Source organism: Lissotriton helveticus, chromosome 8 (assembly GCF_964261635.1).
Source record: "Lissotriton helveticus chromosome 8, aLisHel1.1, whole genome shotgun sequence".
Taxonomy (NCBI): Eukaryota; Metazoa; Chordata; class Amphibia; order Caudata; family Salamandridae; genus Lissotriton; species Lissotriton helveticus.
The window spans coordinates 154,507,070-154,525,859 of NC_136069.1; the positions used below are offsets into that span (position 1 = coordinate 154,507,070).

Below are 18,790 nucleotides of genomic sequence, written 5' to 3' on the forward strand. Positions count from 1 at the left end.
AGAGGAGCAGTCATGGCAGTATGTCCGGGACATCGTGGGCTGTGGGAATGCGGAAAGGACATAAGGGGGTCTGAATGACAGTGTTGGCCAGAATCTTGCAATTGTCAAACACCTCCAACATAGGACCCTGCTGCACAACCCTGTCCTTCCCCATGAGCAAATCTGTGCATACTGCAGAACAGGTGCTCACCCCTTTTGCATCCATGTGATTTAAGTGAGGTCAAGGTCATGTTAAGTCACCCCTTCTACCCTGACACTTTGGTGAATCGATCTTCATGGAAACGGGGGTTGGAGGTATCAGGGCACTGAAGGTGGATTGCAGTTTAAGGTTCCTTCCCCATATTCACTTCCCTGCCCCATCTTCACTTCTGTTCCCTCCCCTCCCTTTCCATCCCCCTTCCCCTTATCTCTTTCTCTCTCTCCTTGTCTCCTACTCACATTCTATTTGTTTCTCTGACTTTCATGGTTGGTCCCCTGTTCAGCGTGTTTTATTGCCTTATCATTCATATTTATATATAATGCTTGCAACACACAGGGACAGGTGTATTGTTCTGTTCGGGTGGATCCTTGTTCAGAAGAAAAATAAAATCTTCACTAGGACTGACTCGGTAGATGGTAGAAAAAAACAATCCGCGCCGACTCAGAGTCCAGTAGTGTGGAAAATATGCCAATATCATCGAGGCAATATGTGACGTGCAGCAGATGTGTGTAGCCCGGCCCTGATAATTAAGTGCCGATGCTAAGCATCGAAAAGCACCGGCACACAAATTAAGCTCTCAGCATGCCTCAAAACTAGGTATAATCCTGGAAAGCAGACTCACCATGAAGTCCCAAGTAAATGCAGTGTCATTCTCCTGCTTCTTCATTCTGCGCAAGTTAAATAAGATTTTCAAGTGACGACCAAGCACCTAGGCACACAAAAAAGAAAATCAAGTCAATGTGGACACTAATGTAGATAGAGACAAAGGGTAATCTCCAGATGGAAGGAACAGTCTTGAAATGCAGCCGGTGATAAGTTCAACTCGGCCATGTGGGAATAATTTCCCCCGGCTGCGCACCCTGAAGAAGTACCAGAGCAATTCTCTCAAAAGCGACATAACACTTGTCGGCTGGATTGTTTGCCATTTATTGAATCTGACAAGGAATTAAAGGACTGAACTTTATACTTGCAGTATTTCAAGACTGTTCCTTCCATCTGGAGAATACCCTTTGTCTCTATCTACACTAGTGTCCACATTGACTTGATTTGTTTTTTGTGTGTCTAGGTGCTTGGTCGTTGTTTGTCCTGTGTAGGTTTGTTTGCCTACACTAAATGGAGGGGTTATAGGGCTTATCCCCTTACCTAGCTGCGCCATACATAACATTTTTTGAGATTGTACCTTTTGTTGTATATCAGTTGAGTGCCTTGAAAGATCTCTGACCTTAAAAACGTTTTCTTGAGCATACGATTTTCAAGTGGCTTTCCCAAAACGCAGAATGCACCAAACCAATCCCTCATCAACAGTCTACTGGTCTACTGAAACACTCTATACGTGGGAATAGAGGCCCACCTACTTCAAACACTACACACCATTCAGAACTCTGCAGAAAGACTCCTCCTGAAACCTCCTCATTGCACCCACATAACCCCCACCTCAAAAACTGCACAGCTTCCTGGGTTAGAGGAGATGCCAATTTGAGCTCCTCACTTATACATTCAAGGCACTGTACAATTCCTGATCATCCTACATCAACCACCCCCTGAGATTCCATAATCCCCCTGGACATCCCTGCTCTGCCTTACTTGTGTTGGCCCATACCATTAGCATATAATGCAGTAGAGCAAGAGAATGCTCCTTCTCCTACCTCACAGCCAAAGCCTGGAACAGCCTCCGCTGCACCTCAGAACCTCCCCTACTATACAGGACGCAGCTTTGCACAAGAATTGCAACTTACATTGGCTCCAGAAGGCATAGAATTTGGTACTGTCCCTAAAAAGCGCTTGGGTTGGGCCAGAGTGATAGGGGTATGGTTTGTTACGGTCACGTTCATAGACTGTGCCACTCCAAGGGTGGGGAAAGACATGGGCTTATGATCTGGGCTCCCAAAATGGGAAAGTTGAATTATTGGGTGTGCCTCTTTTGGTATTGCTACCAAATCGCTTAACCAAAGGGAGTGCACAAAAAATACCTAACTCATCCCTGGGTGTCTGATTCTCCTACCATAAGGTTTGGACCTCAGTTTGCATGTCTGCCAGGGTGCGGCCTGGTCCACTGCACTGTGTGTCTACTGTGTTAAGGCTTGGGCTAAATCATGTGTGTTTAAATGATCACTAGGGTCCCTATCAACCAAGCAGAAAAGGCGTCGTGGCTTTCTGTTAAGGCCACTTATTTGGAATTCTTGTATGCTGTGATGATGCTGGACCTTCACTCTCATCTAGGACGAATCACGACTGGGGCTATAACCCCAAATCAGCAGGTGTCCCATAAGGGACAGGGGAAAGTAAGAAAGAAAGCGAAAGATCCTTGACTTCAAGACCTTGTGTAGGGAAACCTTGAGAAAGACTTCTCTTAATCTGATTGCTGAGGATCTTCTGCCAGACCATTGCTTGTCTCAGATTGGTGCTTTATACCTGCTATCGATTCACAAGAGAGAGAGAGACCTTAGTTTACGCAAATGTTCAAATTACTGTACATCAACTCTCCTTACACACAAACGATCATTCAGTTCAAATATCTGGGTATTTACAGTCTATTAGCTTAAACCACTACTTGGGTTTCTGACCCTTACTTCAGGGCCATCCTTTACACTGGAGTAGAGAACCTCCTTAGTTAAAATTTGCTCCGAATCACTTTCTCAATGCTCACTACTGAGCAGGAGAATATAAACTTGTTAGCTCCTTACATTAGATTAAAAGGCTCCAAAAAATGTGTCCTATTTTTCTATTCTTAGGAGTTCTAAATGTTAACTACACACAAAGAAATGAAAAAATGTCAGCTATTGCACTATTCTTAGTCTTTGTTTAATTTTCAGTTAGCTTGGTACGGAATCCTTAAAAAAGTCTGTTAAAGCTGCTCGTTCTGCCTTTTCTCTCCCAGAAAGAAGGGTATCACCGATTTTAACTAGGGAGAGTTGGGGAGAAAGGGTCAGACAATCAGTAGGCAAAAAGGGCCTCAGGGATCGAATATGGCCTTAATTGGAGCTTGAAACAACAGGGACAAAAGATTGTGGGCTACAGGGGATTCTGTATGGCAGCATAAAGGTTCTAGGGAATAAAAGGCCTCAGAGAAGGATCCATTGGAACACAGAGGGGCATTGGAAGGAATGACCCCAGAGGATGGCGATTTGAGGAACAGAACAAAATCCCAGGGCACAAAACTCAAAGAAGTATTCAGAGATCTTAGATACTTTACAGTCCCTCTCCCCGAAAAAGAGCGATCTGCCAGGTAGACTTGGTGGGATAGTAGGCATGAAAGCCTCACAAAAGGCAGAGTGTGCAGACAATCGCAGTGGGATTCTATGAATGATCTTCTGGTCCTTACCCTTTCCAATCCACCAAATACAATAGACTACCCTTGACTACCTTGGCATACAAGAATGTGATGGACCTCAAACTCCATGTGATCCTTCACTCATATTAGAGGAGAGAGGCCCTCAAGACAAGCTTGAGCCCGCTGCTAAATAAGGTAGAAGCAACCTACCTCACAGCCAAAGCATGGAACAGCCTCCGCTGCACCTCAGAACATCCCCTACTATACAGGAGTTACGTAGGATGTTACAAACCTTGCTGTATAACTGAGACCCTGGATCTTGTAAGCACCTGGATAGCCTCAAGGGTGACAAGCTGTGCTCTGCGAGTCGACAGATAGGAAAAAAAAAATACTACTTTGGTTGCATCGGGAGTGAATAGCACAGGCTTGCACAAGAATTGCAACTTACATTGGCTCCAGAAGGCATAACATTTTGAACTGTCCCTAAAAAGCAGTTGGGTTGGACCAAAGTGATAGGGGTATGGTTTGTCACGGTCACTTTCCTAGACTGTGCCACTCCAAGGGTAGGGAAAGACATGGGCTTCTGATCTGGGCTCCCGTAATGGGAACGCTGAATTATTGGGTGTGCCTCTTTTGGTATTGCTACCAAATCACTTAACCAAAGGAATGCACAAACAATACCTAACTCATTCCTGAGTGTCTAATTCTACTACCATAAGGTTTGGACCTCAGTTTGCATTTCTGCCAGGGTGCGGGCCTGGTCCACTGCACTGTGGGTCTACTGTGTTAAGGCTTGGGCTAAATCATGTGTGTTTAAATGATCACTAGGGTCCCTATCAACCAAGCAGAAAAGGCGTCTTGGCTTTCTGTTAAGGCCACTTATTTGGAATACTTGTATGCTGTGATGATGCTGGACCTTCACTCTCATCTAGGATGAATCACGACTGGGGCTATAACCCCAAATCAGCAGGTGTCCCATAAGGGGCAGGGGAAGGTAAGAAAGAAAGCGAAAGATCCTTGACTTCAAGACCTTGTGTAGGGAAACCTTGAGAAAGACTTCTCTTAATCTGATTGCTGAGGATCTTCTGCCAGACCATTGCTTGTCTCAGATTGGTGCTTTATACCTGCTATCGATTCACAAGAGAGAGAGAGACCTTAGTTTACGCAAATGTTCAGATTACTGTACATCAACTCTCCTTACACACAAACGATCATTCAGTTCAAATATCTGGGTATTTACAGTCTATTAGCTTAAACCACTACTTGGGTTTCTGACCCTTACTTCAGGGCCATCCTTTACACTGGAGTAGAGAACCTCCTTAGTTAAAATTTGCTCTGAATCACTTTCTCAATGCTCACTACTGAGCAGGAGAATATAAACTTTTTAGCTCCTTACATTAGATTAAAAGGCTCCAAAAAATGTGTCCTATTTTTCTATTCTTAGGAGTTCTAAATGTTAACTACACACAAAGAAATGAAAAAATGTCAGCTATTGCACTATTCTTAGTCTTAGTTTAATTTTCAGTTAGCTTGGTACGGAATCCTTAAAAAAGTCTGTTAAAGCTGCTCGTTCTGCCTTTTCTCTCCCAGAAAGAAGAATTTCGGGACATGAGACAGCTCACAAAGGAAGAGAACATGAGCATTCAGGTAAGGAGCTTATGGGGTAACCAGGCTGGAGGTCTTTGGGCGGAAATGGAGATTTTCAAACAAGGACGGGAAGATAGAACCACTCTCTCCAAAAGAAGGGTATCACCGATTTTAACTAGGGAGAGTTGGGGAGAAAGGGTCAGACAATCAGTAGGCAAAAAGGGCCTCAGGGATTGAATATGGCCTTAATTGGGGCTTGAAACAACAGGGACAAAAGATTGTGGGCTACAGAGGATACTGTATGGCAGCATAAAGGTTCTAGGGAATAAAAGGCCTCAGAGAATGATCCATTGGAACACAGAGGGGCATTGGAAGGAATGATCCAAGAGGATGGCGATTTGAGGAACAGAACTAAATCCCAGGGCACAAAACTCAAAGAAGTATTCAGAGATCTTAGATACTTTACAGTCCCTCTCCCCGAAAAAGAGCGATCTGCCAGGTAGACTTGGTGGGATAGTAGGCATGAAAACCTCACAAAAGGCAGAGTGTGCAGACAATCGCAGTGGGATTCTATGAACGATCTTCTGGTCCATACCCTTTCCAATCCACCAAATACAATAGACTACCCTTGACTACCTTGGCATACAAGAATGTGATGGACCTCAAACTCCATGTGATCCTTCACTCATATTAGAGGAGAGAGGCCCTCAAGACAAGCTTGAGCCCGCTGCTAAATAAGGTGGAAGCAACCTACCTCACAGCCAAAGCCTGGAACTGCCTCCGCTGCACCTCAGAACATCCCCTACTATACAGGAGTTACGTAGGATGTTATAAACCTTGCTGTATAACTGAGACCCTGGATCTTGTAAGCACCTGGATAGCCTCAAGGGTGACAAGCTGTGCTCTGCGAGTCGACAGATAGGAAAAAAAAAATACTACTTTGGTTGCATCGGGAGTGAATAGCACAGGCTTGCACAAGAATTGCAACTTACATTGGCTCCAGAAGGCATAACATTTTGAACTGTCCCTAAAAAGCAGTTGGGTTGGACCAAAGTGATAGGGGTATGGTTTGTCACGGTCACTTTCCTAGACTGTGCCACTCCAAGGGTAGGGAAAGACATGGGCTTCTGATCTGGGCTCCCGTAATGGGAACGCTGAATTATTGGGTGTGCCTCTTTTGGTATTGCTACCAAATCACTTAACCAAAGGAATGCACAAACAATACCTAACTCATTCCTGAGTGTCTAATTCTACTACCATAAGGTTTGGACCTCAGTTTGCATTTCTGCCAGGGTGCGGGCCTGGTCCACTGCACTGTGGGTCTACTGTGTTAAGGCTTGGGCTAAATCATGTGTGTTTAAATGATCACTAGGGTCCCTATCAACCAAGCAGAAAAGGCGTCTTGGCTTTCTGTTAAGGCCACTTATTTGGAATACTTGTATGCTGTGATGATGCTGGACCTTCACTCTCATCTAGGATGAATCACGACTGGGGCTATAACCCCAAATCAGCAGGTGTCCCATAAGGGACAGGGGAAGGTAAGAAAGAAAGCGAAAGATCCTTGACTTCAAAACCTTGTGTAGGGAAACCTTGAGAAAGACTTCTCTTAATCTGATTGCTGAGGATCTTCTGCCAGACCATTGCTTGTCTCAGATTGGTGCTTTATACCTGCTATCGATTCACAAGAGAGAGAGAGACCTTAGTTTACGCAAATGTTCAAATTACTGTACATCAACTCTCCTTACACACAAACGATCATTCAGTTCAAATATCTGGGTATTTACAGTCTATTAGCTTAAACCACTACTTGGGTTTCTGACCCTTACTTCACGGCCATCCTTTACACTGGAGTAGAGAACCTCCTTAGTTAAAATTTGCTCTGAATCACTTTCTCAATGCTCACTACTGAGCAGGAGAATATAAACTTGTTAGTTCCTTACATTAGATTAAAAGGCTCCAAAAAATGTGTCCTATTTTTCTGTTCTTAGGAGTTCTAAATGTTAACTACACACAAAGAAATGAAAAAATTTCAGCTATTGCACTATTCTTAGTCTTTGTTTAATTTTCAGTTAGCTTGGTAAGGAATCCTTAAAAAAGTCTGTTAAAGCTGCTCGTTCTGCCTTTTCTCTCCCAGGAAGAAGAATTTCGGGACATGAGACAGCTCACAAAGGAAGAGAACATGAGCATTCAGGTAAGGAGCTTATGGGGTAACCAGGCTGGAGGTCTTTGGGCGGAAATGGAGATTTTCAAACAAGGACGGGAAGATAGAACCACTCTCTCCAAAAGAAGGGTATGACCGATTTTAACTAGGGAGAGTTGGGGAGAAAGTGTCAGACAATCAGTAGGCAAAAAGGGCCTCAGGGATTGAATATGGCCTTAATTGGGGCTTGAAACAACAGGGACAAAAGATTGTGGGCTACAGGGGATACTGTATGGCAGCATAAAGGTTCTATGGAATAAAAGGCCTCAGAGAATGATCCATTGGAACACAGAGGGCATTGGAAGGAATGACATCAGAAGATGGCGATTTGAGGAACAGAACAAAATCCCAGGGCACAAAACTCAAAGAAGTATTGAGAGATACTAGATACTTTACAGTCCCTCTCCCCGAAAAAGAGTGATCTGCCAGGTAGACTTGGTGGGATAGTAGGCATGAAAGCCTCACAAAAGGCAGAGTGTGCAGACAATCGCAGTGGGATTCTATGAACGATCTTCTGGTCCATACCCTTTCCAATCCAATTCAGCGCCAGGATACCCTCTGGGTGGCAGTTTTGCGCTTAATAAGTAATTAAATAAATAATAATCCACCAAATACAATCAACTACCCTTGACTACCTTGGCATACAAGAATGTGATGGACCTCAAACTCCATGTGATCCTTCACTCATATTAGAGGAGAAAGGCCCTCAAGACAAGCTTGAGCCCGCTGCCAAATAAGGTAGAAGCAACCTACCTCACAGCCAAAGCCTGGAACAGCCTCCGCTGCACCTCAGAACCTCCCCTACTATACAGGAGTTACATAGGATGTTACAAACCTTGCTGTATAACTGAGACCCTGGATCTTGTAAGCACCTGGATAGCCTCAAGGGTGACAAGCTGTGCTCTGCGAGTCGACAGATAGGCAAAAATAAAAACGACTTTGGTTGCATCGGTAGTGAATAGCACAGGCTTGCACAAGAATTGCAACTTACATTGGCTCCAGAAGGCATAACATTTTGAACTGTCCCTAAAAAGCACTTGGGTTGAACCAGAGTGATAGGGGTATGGTTTGTTACGGTCACGTTCCTAGACTGTGCCACTCCAAGGGTAGGGAAAGACATGGGCTTCTGATCTGGGCTCCCCAAATGGGAAAGCTGAATTATTGGGTGTGCCTTTTTTGGTATTGCTACCAAATCACTTAACCAAAGGAATGCACAAACAATACCTAACTCATCCCTGAGTGTCTAATTCTACTACCATAAGGTTTGGACCTCAGTTTGCATGTCTGCCAGGGTGCGGGCCTGGTCCACTGCACTGTGGGTCTACTGTGTTAAGGCTTGGGCTAAATCATGTGTGTTTAAATGATCACTAGGGTCCCTATCAACCAAGCAAAAAGGCGTCTTGGCTTTCTGTTAAGGCCACTTATTTGGAATACTTGTATGCTGTGATGATGCTGGACCTTCACTCTCATCTAGGACGAATCACGACTGGGGCTATAACCCCAAATCAGCAGGTGTCCCATAAGGGACAGGGGAAGGTAAGAAAGAAAGCGAAAGATCCTTGACTTCAAGACCTTGTGTAGGGAAACCTTGAGAAAGACTTCTCTTAATCTGATTGCTGAGGATCTTCTGCCAGACCATTGCTTGTCTCAGATTGGTGCTTTATACCTGTTATCGATTCACAAGAGAGAGAGAGACCTTAGTTTACCCAAATGTTCAAATTACTGTACATCAACTCTCCTTACACACAAACGATCATTCCGTTCAAATATCTGGGTATTTACAGTCTATTAGCTTAAACCACTACTTGGGTTTCTGACCCTTACTTCAGGGCCATCCTTTACACTGGAGTAGAGAACCTCCTTAGTTAAAATTTGCTCTGAATCACTTTCTCAATACTCAGTACTGAGCAGGAGAATATAAACTTGTTAGTTCCTTACATTAGATTAAAAGGCTCCAAATAGTTAGTCCTATTTTTCTATTCTTAGGAGTTCTAAATGTTAACTACACACAAAGAAATGAAAAAATGTCAGCTATTGCACTATTCTTAGTCTTTGTTTAATTTTCAGTTAGCTTGGTACGGAATCCTTAAAAAAGTCTGTTAAAGCTGCTCGTTCTGCCTTTTCTCTCCCAGGAAGAAGAATTTCGGGACATGAGACAGCTCACAAAGGAAGAGAACATGAGCATTCAGGTAAGGAGCTTATGGGGTAACCAGGCTGGAGGTCTTTGGGCGGAAATGGAGATTTTCAAACAAGGACGGGAAGATAGAACCACTCTCTCCAAAAGAAGGGTATGACCGATTTTAACTAGGGAGAGTTGGGGAGAAAGGGTCAGACAATCAGTAGGCAAAAAGGGCCTCAGGGATTGAATATGGCCTTAATTGGGGCTTGAAACAACAGGGACAAAAGATTGTGGGCTACAGGGGATACTGTATGGCAGCATAAAGATTCTATGGAATAAAAGGCCTCAGAGAATGATCCATTGGAACACAGAGGGCATTGGAAGGAATGACCCCAGAAGATGGCGATTTGAGGAACAGAACAAAATCCCAGGGCACAAAACTCAAAGAAGTATTGAGAGATACTAGATACTTTACAGTCCCTCTCCCCGAAAAAGAGCGATCTGTCAGGTAGACTTGGTGGGATAGTAGGCATGAAAGCCTCACAAAAGGCAGAGTGTGCAGACAATCGCAGTGGGATTCTATGAACGATCTTCTGGTCCATACCCTTTCCAATCCACCAAATACAATAGACTACCCTTGACTACCTTGGCATACAAGAATGTGATGGACCTCAAACTCCATGTGATCCTTCACTCATATTAGAGGAGAGAGGCCCTCAAGACAAGCTTGAGCCCGCTGCCAAATAAGGTAGAAGCAACCTACCTCACAGCCAAAGCCTGGAACAGCCTCCGCTTCACCTCAGAACCTCCCCTACTATACAGGAGTTACGTAGGATGTTACAAACCTTGCTGTATAACTGAGACCCTCGATCTTGTAAGCACATGGATAGCCTCAAGGGTGACAAGCTGTGCTCTGCGAGTCGACAGATAGGAAAAAATAAAAACTACTTTGGTTGCATCGGTAGTGAATAGCACAGGCTTGCACAAGAATTGCAACTTACATTGGCTCCAGAAGGCATAAAATTTTGAACTGTCCCTAAAAGCACTTGGGTTGGACCAGAGTGATAGGGGTATGGTTTGTTACTGTCACGTTCCTAGACTGTGCCACTCCAAGGGTAGGGAAAGACATGGGCTTCTGATCTGGGCTCCCGAAATGGGAAAGCTGAATTATTGGGTGTGCCTCTTTTGGTATTGCTACCAAATCACTTAACCAAAGGAATGCACAAACAATACCTAACTCATCCCTGAGTGTCTAATTCTACTACCATAAGGTTTGGACCTCAGTTTGCATGTCTGCCAGGGTGCGGGCCTGGTCCACTGCACTGTGGGCCTACTGTGTTAAGGCATGGGCTAAATCTTGTGTGTTTAAATGAACACAAGGGTCCATATCAACAAAGCAGAAAAGGCTGATGTGTCTTGGCTTTCTGTTAAAGGCCACTTATTTTGAATACTTGTCTGCGGGGATGATGCTGGACCGTTACTGTCATCTAGTCGAATCATCACTGGGGCTACAACCCCAAATCAGCAGGTGTACCAGAAGGGACAGGGGAAGGTAAGAAAGAAAGGGAAAGATCCTCGACTTCAAGACCTTGTGTAGGGAAACCTCGAGAAAGACTTCTCTTAATCTGATTGCTGAGGATCTTCTGCCAGACCATTGCTTGTCTCAGACTGGTGATTTATACCTGTCATCAATTCACAAGAGAGAGAGAGAGACCTTAGTTTACCCAAATGTTTAAATTTCTGTACATCAGCTCTCCTTACACACAAACAATCATTCAGGACAAATATCTGGGTATTTACAGTCTATTAGATTTAACCAATACTTGGATTTCTGACCCTTACTTCAGGGCCATCCTTTACACTGGAGTAGAGAGCCTCCTTGCTTCAAATTTGCCCTGAAGCACTGAGTCTCTTTCTCAATACTCAGCAGTAGAATATAAAATTGTTAGTTCCTTACATTATATTAAAAAGGCTCCAAATAGTTACTCCTATTTTTCTATTCTTAGGAGTTCTAAATGTTGATTGAACACAAAGCAATGAAAAAATGTCAGCTATTGCACTATTTTTAGTCTTTGTTTAATTTTTTAGTTAGCTTGGTACGGAATCCCTAAAAAGTCTGTTAAAACTGCTCTTTCTGCCTTTTCTCTCTCAGGAAGAAGAATTTCGGGACATGAGACAGCTCACAAAGGAAGAGGACATGAGCATTCAGGTAAGGAGCTATGGGGTAACCAGGCTGGAGGTCTTTGGGCGGAAATGGAGATTTTCAAACAAGGACGGGAAGATAGAACCACTCTCTCCAAAAGAATGGTATCACCGATTTTAACTAGGGAGAGTTGGGGAGAAAGGGTCAGACAATCAATAGGCAAAGAGGGCCTCAGGGATTGAATATGTCCTTAATTGGGGCTTGAAACAACAGGGACGCAAGATAGTGGGCTACAGGGGATACTGTATGGCAGCATAAAGGGTCTATGGAATAAAGGGCCTCAGGGAATGATCCATTGGAATACAGAGGGGTATTGGAAGGAATGACCCAGAGGATGGCGATTTGAGAAACAGAACAAAATCCCACGGCACAAATCTCAAAGAAGGTTTGAGAGATCTTAGATACTTTAAAGTCCCTCTCCCCCAAAAAGAGCGATCTGCCAGGTAGACTTGGTGGGATAGCAGGCAAGAAAGCCTCACAAAAGGCAGAGTGTGCAGACATTGGCAGTGGGTTCCTATGAACAATCTTCTGGTCCATACCCTTTCTAATCCACCAAATACAGTAGACTTCCCTTGACTTCTGTGGCATACAAGAATGTGATGGACCTCAAACTCCATGTGATCATCAAAGCATTATGGGACGAGATTAGCAGTGGGCAGTGAATATTATAGTATCCAATATCAAAATAATTCTACAAAGAGTTGCAGTTCACCTAGTCGTTACTAGATGTCCCTCACGAGTCAAATGCAAACCATTGAAAATATTCTTACATCAAGCTGCAGCTCCACTAGTCGTTACTAGATGTCCCTCACGAGTTAAATGCAAAACCATTGAAACCTTTTCATCAAGCATTTGCATTTGACTCGTGAGGGACATCTAGTAACCACCAGTTGAACTGCAGCTCTTTGTAGAATTACTTTCATACTGGATACTATATAATATTCACTGCCCACTTCTAATCTCATCCCATAATGCTTTGCAGGGCCTGTGGTTGGGAATGTTTTTTTGCCAATAACTGTACTTGGGGTGGTCCTAAAACGATGGGACTACCACCAAATCGTTCAATAAGATGTGCTATTTTGTTTTCAAGGCATCTGTTTGGTACTCCCCCTAGGTTAGGGAGGATCCCAAAATCTTCACCTCTCACTGCTTACTAATTTTTCAGTTTCACTCTTGTGACAGTTCTATACGCACTTTAGAATGCAAAGCTAGAGATACTTGTTTTATCATAACTGGCACTGTGCAGGATGCCATTTGCAATTATTTTTCAATTTTTTCAGAGTGCAGACAAGTACACAGTCTCATCAGCTACGTTACGCAGACTACATGTACTACGTGAAGTTCAAAGTATACTACGTGAAGCTATGTGTAGTGCTGCTACGCAAACTACACCCAGTGTGACTTGAAAGGCATCTGCTTTGATGAAAAGTGTCTGAATAGGATCAGGGTGCCTAAGCACCAGTGCTCATGTAAACGTGTTGTTATGGAAGGAAAAGGCTTGATCACCTTCCTCGGACCAGTGGAAAGGATCTTTCTTTTTCAAAATCCGGGTAATGGGTGTAACAATTTCAGAAAAATGGGCACTGAATCGCCTATAAAAATCTGTGAACCCCAGGAAGCTCTGTATTTCCTTAATCTGGTAGGTACTCTTCAATCCAAGGTTGCAGCTACATTTTTCTTATCCATAGTTATGTCTTCTGGGGAGAGAAAACACCCTCACAATCTACTGTGGACGTATGGAAGGTACATTTTTCAAGTTTAGCAAACAGATTGTTTGCACAGAGACATTTTAGAATGGCCCAACGTGAGTTACAATGTCAGTCAAATTCTGGGAGTGAATGAGGATGGAGTCTATGTGCACAATGACACATATGTGCAATAAGTTTCTTCGGACCTCGTTAATAAAGAACTGAAAGACCACTGGGGCTTTACCAAGTCTGAATGGCATTACTATGAACTCAAAGAGGCTGAACTTAGTTTTTAAGGTTGTCTTCCATTCATCTGCTTCTGTAACTCTGATTAGGTGGTAAGCCCCTCACAGTTCCAATTTGGTGTAAATGGTTACATTTCATACCTGATCAAATAGAACCAGGATCAAGGGTAAAGGGTAGCGATTTTTCACTGTTACTTGTTAAGCGCCCTGTTATCAATAAAAGCGTAATTTGACATTCTTTTAAAGGACAAAGAACAATAGGGAGGAAACAGGTAAAGAAGAATGGTGGAATATAAAATAATGTCAAGTAACTAACCGGGATAGCTCTTTAGATGATGAGTTTCTGAATCGGAAAGGGCGTAAATGGTTAAATTCCACATCTGATCAATAGATTCAGAATCAAGGGTAAAGGGTAGCGACTTTTGACCATGACTTTGTTAAGCACCCTATAATCAATACTTGCACAATTTGTCATTCTTTTTAAAGGACAAAGAACAATGTGGAGGATACAAATAAAGACGAACGGTGGAATAAACCAATTTCAAGTAACTCACCTGAATAGCTCTTTAGATGATGAGTTTCTGAATCGGACAAGGTGTAAATTCTATCACATTGTGGAAAAGCCCCAGGAATCATGTTGATCCTGCAGTCAAACTCCCTATGGGAAGGTAACTGAGTGGCCTTTTTTGTCAAAGACATCCTGGTAGTCTTGATATTTGATGGGTAGGTCCGGGATAGTTCCCTGGTCAATAATTGCTCAGGTCAAAGGAGATATTTGGTCTTTAGCCGGTTTATAGCACATGGATTGATAATGCCCCAAACCCAATGCCCAGCCTTGCCGCAATAGAGGCATAGATCTAACTTTTGTCTTCGCTCTTTTCCCTCACTTTATAAAGGAACTCAATGTCATCTTATCACTATAGGTTCCCCGGTTTCAGGGACCATACTGTCTGCTTCTTTCCTGTCTTTTTTTCGGTCCGTTGAAGATCTCCTTATCACATAAGGGCAGGAGACTGCTACACTGGCCGATCGCTCTTCCGCCGCCACTTGCTGTTATTGATGGCGCTTTTTACTCAGCCCTGACGAAGTTCAAAGAAACGAAATGCGTTGGCTGAGGTGTTTTTTCTTTAAAAAGTTTGAAAAGAATAAAGAAAATTGGACAAATCTGGAGCTTCCTTGTACTTTGCATTTTTGGTGCACCATCCTTTTCAACTCAAGCCTTGGGATCTGTCTGACAATGGAGCATTTGTGCGGCATCGATGAACTTACAATTTTACTTAGAAATTTAAGTGCATAACCATGGTCAGCCGCTCAGTTCATTCTTATTAGTTCTTTCCTGTCTGTCTTTACTACAAGGAATATGGTCTCTCCTTGGGGTAGTTTGCCTCTTCTCTCATTTAGTCGGTAATCTACTTTGAAAACGTGGTCTATAAACTCAGAGAAATTTGTTGGGCAGTCGACAATATTAGCTAGGGACAGATTTAAAATGGGCCTCAGCACCCTATAGATGAGGGAAGTCGTTTTTTCCTCTAGCCATTGGCTCTCAGCAACTGGTCTACCATCAGCAGGATCCCAGGTCCAGCTCTCCACCTACCTCTGTGTGCCTTGTGCCAGCTCCATGATCCTTGTTCTTCCAGGCCCTCTCCCCTCTGCTGCATTCTTCTTCCTCTTCCTGCATCCGTGACACTTCCTTCTCGAGCCTTTTCCTGCTCTCTTTCCTTCCCTTTTTGCTGCTTCTGCTCTCTTTTCTCCCTATTTGTTGCTGGTCCAGCCCTTTTCCCGCCGATTTTTCTTACTCTCCACTTCAGTCTTTTCCCTATTTCTTCATTTTCACCTTGTTCCTAGATTCTCTTATCTCTCTTTTTGCTTTAGTTCTGCCCTCTTTGGGCACTTTGTGTCTGCTTTTGCCCCTTTATTCCCTTTCCCCGCCCCTTTCTCCAGCCTTCTTGTACCTCCCTCTCACCTTCCTGCCTTTTTGCCAGCCCCGCCCACTTCCTCCTAGTCCCCTTTCTACCTCCCAAGAGCTACTTAATGGCAGCTGCAGCAGGACCAAGCAGCTTACACGCTGCTGGCACACCGAACATATGCCAAAGGAAAGCTCATCTGCGCCCGTCCGCAATTGTGGAGCACCCACAGCACTGAGATAGCCCTCAGTGCGGCCACAGATGACAGCCTAGCACTCCTTGACAAAGGAGAGACAGACGCCCTCACGCAACTCATTCTCTCCCTCTCTGAAAACTCCACCATCGGCAGACCCAACTTCCATGAGTGCATGACAAGCGTTGCCAGTTGGCTGTGGAATAACTGCCTCCGGTTCAACACAGACAAGACAAAAATCCTGATCTATGGCAGCAACAACTCCCCGTGGGAAGCCTCCTGGTTGCAACAAAAACACTGGGAGTGGAGGATCCTAGGGGAAGTTTACCGACCTAAACACTGCTATAACCCCTAATTACGTCAATACACCAACACAAGATAGCAGTAAGTCAAAACGAAAAATATATGTAACTTAAGTATGTATCTGGATGTAAGAACTAGTGATAGAAAAGATCTACCCCGTGGAACATCATCTGAGTGTACGAGTTCCCATCAGTCAACTCACGAGACCGCCCTTCATTATTTGGGGACCGTCACGTTTCTACAATAGATTGGCAGATGTTGTAAGCCTAATCTATGTCAAACATAGGAGGAAAGCGTGTCTATGGTTGTCCACAGAACTGGGGCCCACTCCAAGCTCAGTCGAGCACGCCAGGCACCTTGGTATCATCCTGGACAACAGATTCACTATGAAGTCCCAAGTCAATACAGTGTCATTCTCTTGCTTCTTCATCCTGGCATGTTAGGTAAGATTTACAAGTGGCTTCCCCAAAACCCGAGACGCACCATCTCCCAATCCCTCGTCACCAATCGACTGGACTGAAGAAACACTTTCTACTTGGGAATCGAGGCCACCTACTTCAAAGACTACAGACCATCTAAAACGCTGAAGCAAGACTCATCCTGGATCCCCCTCATTGCATCCACTTAACCCCCTCCTCAATAACTCCACTGCCTCCTAGTTGAGAGGAGATGCCTGTTTGAGCCAATCACTTATGCGTTCAAGGCACTGTACAATTCCAGACCCGCCTACATCAAGCCTTAGATTCCACAAACCCTCAGGACATACCTGCTCTGCCTTACTCGTGCTGGCCCATACCCCCTCATATAACGCAGCAGAGTAGGAGAACACTCTTTCACCTACATCACACCCAAAGCCTGAGCCGATGTCTGGCTGCACCTCAGAACCTCCCCTACTATACAAGAGTACTGTAGGATGTTTCAAACCTGGCTCTTTGACAGAGGCCCTGGATCCTGCAAGCACCTGGTTAGCCTCACGGGTAACAATTTACCTCTGCAAGTCAACAAATTGGAAATAATAAATATTACTTTGGTTGCATCGGAAGAGAATGCCCCAGGCTTGCATAAAAATTGCAACTGACATTGGCACCAGAAATCATCGAATTTGGAACTGTCCCTAAAAACACCTCTCCGGTGGGGCCAGAGGGAGATGGGTAGGGTTTGTCACGGTCAAGTTCATAGGCTGTGTCACTCCAATGGTATTGAAAGACATGGGCTTATAATCTGGGTTCCTAAAATGGGAAAGATTAATTATTGGGCGTGTCTCTTTTGGTATTGCTCCCAAGTCACTTAACCAAGGAGAGTGGCGCTAATGATACCTAACTCATCCCTGAGTGTCTGATTCTCCTGCTGTAAGGTCTTGATCTTGGTTTGCATGTCTGCCAGGGCTCCGGCCAGGACCAGTGTACTAGGGTTCTCCTTTGTTAAGGCTTAAGCTAAATCATGTGTGTCTATCTGATCACTGGGGTCCATATCGTCCAAGCGGAAAAGGCAGTTGCAGCTTGGCTTTCTGTTAAGTCCACTTACTTGGAATACTTGTCTGTGGGGATGATGCTGGACCTCCACGCTCCTCCAAGACAAACTCAAATCAGCAGGTGTCCCAGAAGGGAAGGCGGGAAAGGAAGAAAGAAGGAGAAAGATCCTTAACTACATGATCTTGTGTAGGAAAACCTCCAGAAATACTTCTCTTAATCTGATTGCTGAGGGTCTTCTGTCAGACTGATTCACAAGAGAGAGACATTAGTTTACCCAAAGTGTTTAAGTTAGTATACATCAGCTCTCCTTACACACAACGAATCATTCAGTAAAAATATCTGCATACTTACAGTCTATGAGCTTTAGCCACTACTTGGGTTTCTGACCCTTACTTCAGGACCATCCTTTACACTGGAGTAGAGAACCTCCTTGCTTTAAATTTGCTCTGAATCACTGAGGGCCTCATTTATGAAAAGTGACGCATCGCTGGGTGAAAACAGCGATGCGTCACTTTTCACTGCGCCCTCCTTGCGACACCAATGATGCGTCATATTTATAGTATGACGCATCATGGTGCAAGGAGTTACAGATACGTCAGTATTTCTGACTTATCTGTATGGCGGAAAAGTGACGCATTGCTGGAGTGTGTCACAAAAGTGACGCAACTCCAGCAATGTATCCTTTCACATAGGGCAAGCCCCATGTGTAAGGACCTGCGTCAGTCTTACGCCTGCTGTGTGGCAGGCGCAAGAAATTGACGCATTTGTGTCCTAGAAGTGGCGCAGTGAAATCTTATAGATTTCACTGCATCACTTCTATGACACTTTCTTGCGTCAGAACGCCCCCCCCCCTGCATACATTATACCTGGCGTAGGTATAATGTAGCGCAGGGGTTTACAAAGTGATGCATCTACCTAGATGCGTCACTTTGTAAATATGGTGCAACAAAGCACATTTTGTATGCTGCTGGTGCACACCGGCGGCGTAAAAGTGACGCATGGCCTCATAAATGAGGCCCTGAGTCTCTTTCTCAATACTGAGCAGGAGAGGATAAACATGTTAAACCCTTACATTGGACTTTAATGGCTCCCAAGAGTTAGTCCCATGTTTTCTATTATTAGGAATTATAAATGTTAACTAAACACGAAGAAACAAAAAAACGTCAGCTAGTGTACTAAACTTAGAGGTCCATTAGTATGTCGGGCGGATTGCCTCCGCCAGGGTGGCGGTGGCCACCGCCACCCTGGCGGAGGCAATCCACCCGACAAGCACTCTCGTTTTCCCCTCCGCCAGATTAGGATGGCGGAGGGGACAGCGGCGGACGGAAAGACCGTCCGCCGCTTTACCGCCACGGTCGCCTTGCGACCGCGGCGGTAATAGATTAATATGGTGGCGGTGTCCAATG

The 18,790-nt window shown here is 44.3% G+C and overlaps 1 protein-coding gene across 4 annotated transcripts in view; it reads left to right on the forward strand.

Annotated features, from left to right (window-relative positions):
* The window catches only part of LOC144771520 (uncharacterized), a 107,232-nt gene that overhangs the window by 56,358 nt on the left and 32,084 nt on the right, over positions 1 to 18,790 (forward strand). The window contains exons 5-8 of one of the 4 annotated variants that reach the window (XM_078655928.1): positions 5,061 to 5,117; positions 7,192 to 7,248; positions 9,390 to 9,446; positions 11,529 to 11,585. In XM_078655928.1, the coding sequence (XP_078512054.1) occupies positions 5,061 to 5,117; positions 7,192 to 7,248; positions 9,390 to 9,446; positions 11,529 to 11,585 (228 nt within the window). The remainder of the gene's footprint in view (positions 1 to 5,060; positions 5,118 to 7,191; positions 7,249 to 9,389; positions 9,447 to 11,528; positions 11,586 to 18,790) is intronic. The other 3 variants (XM_078655932.1, XM_078655930.1, XM_078655931.1) reach the window with 3 other exon arrangements.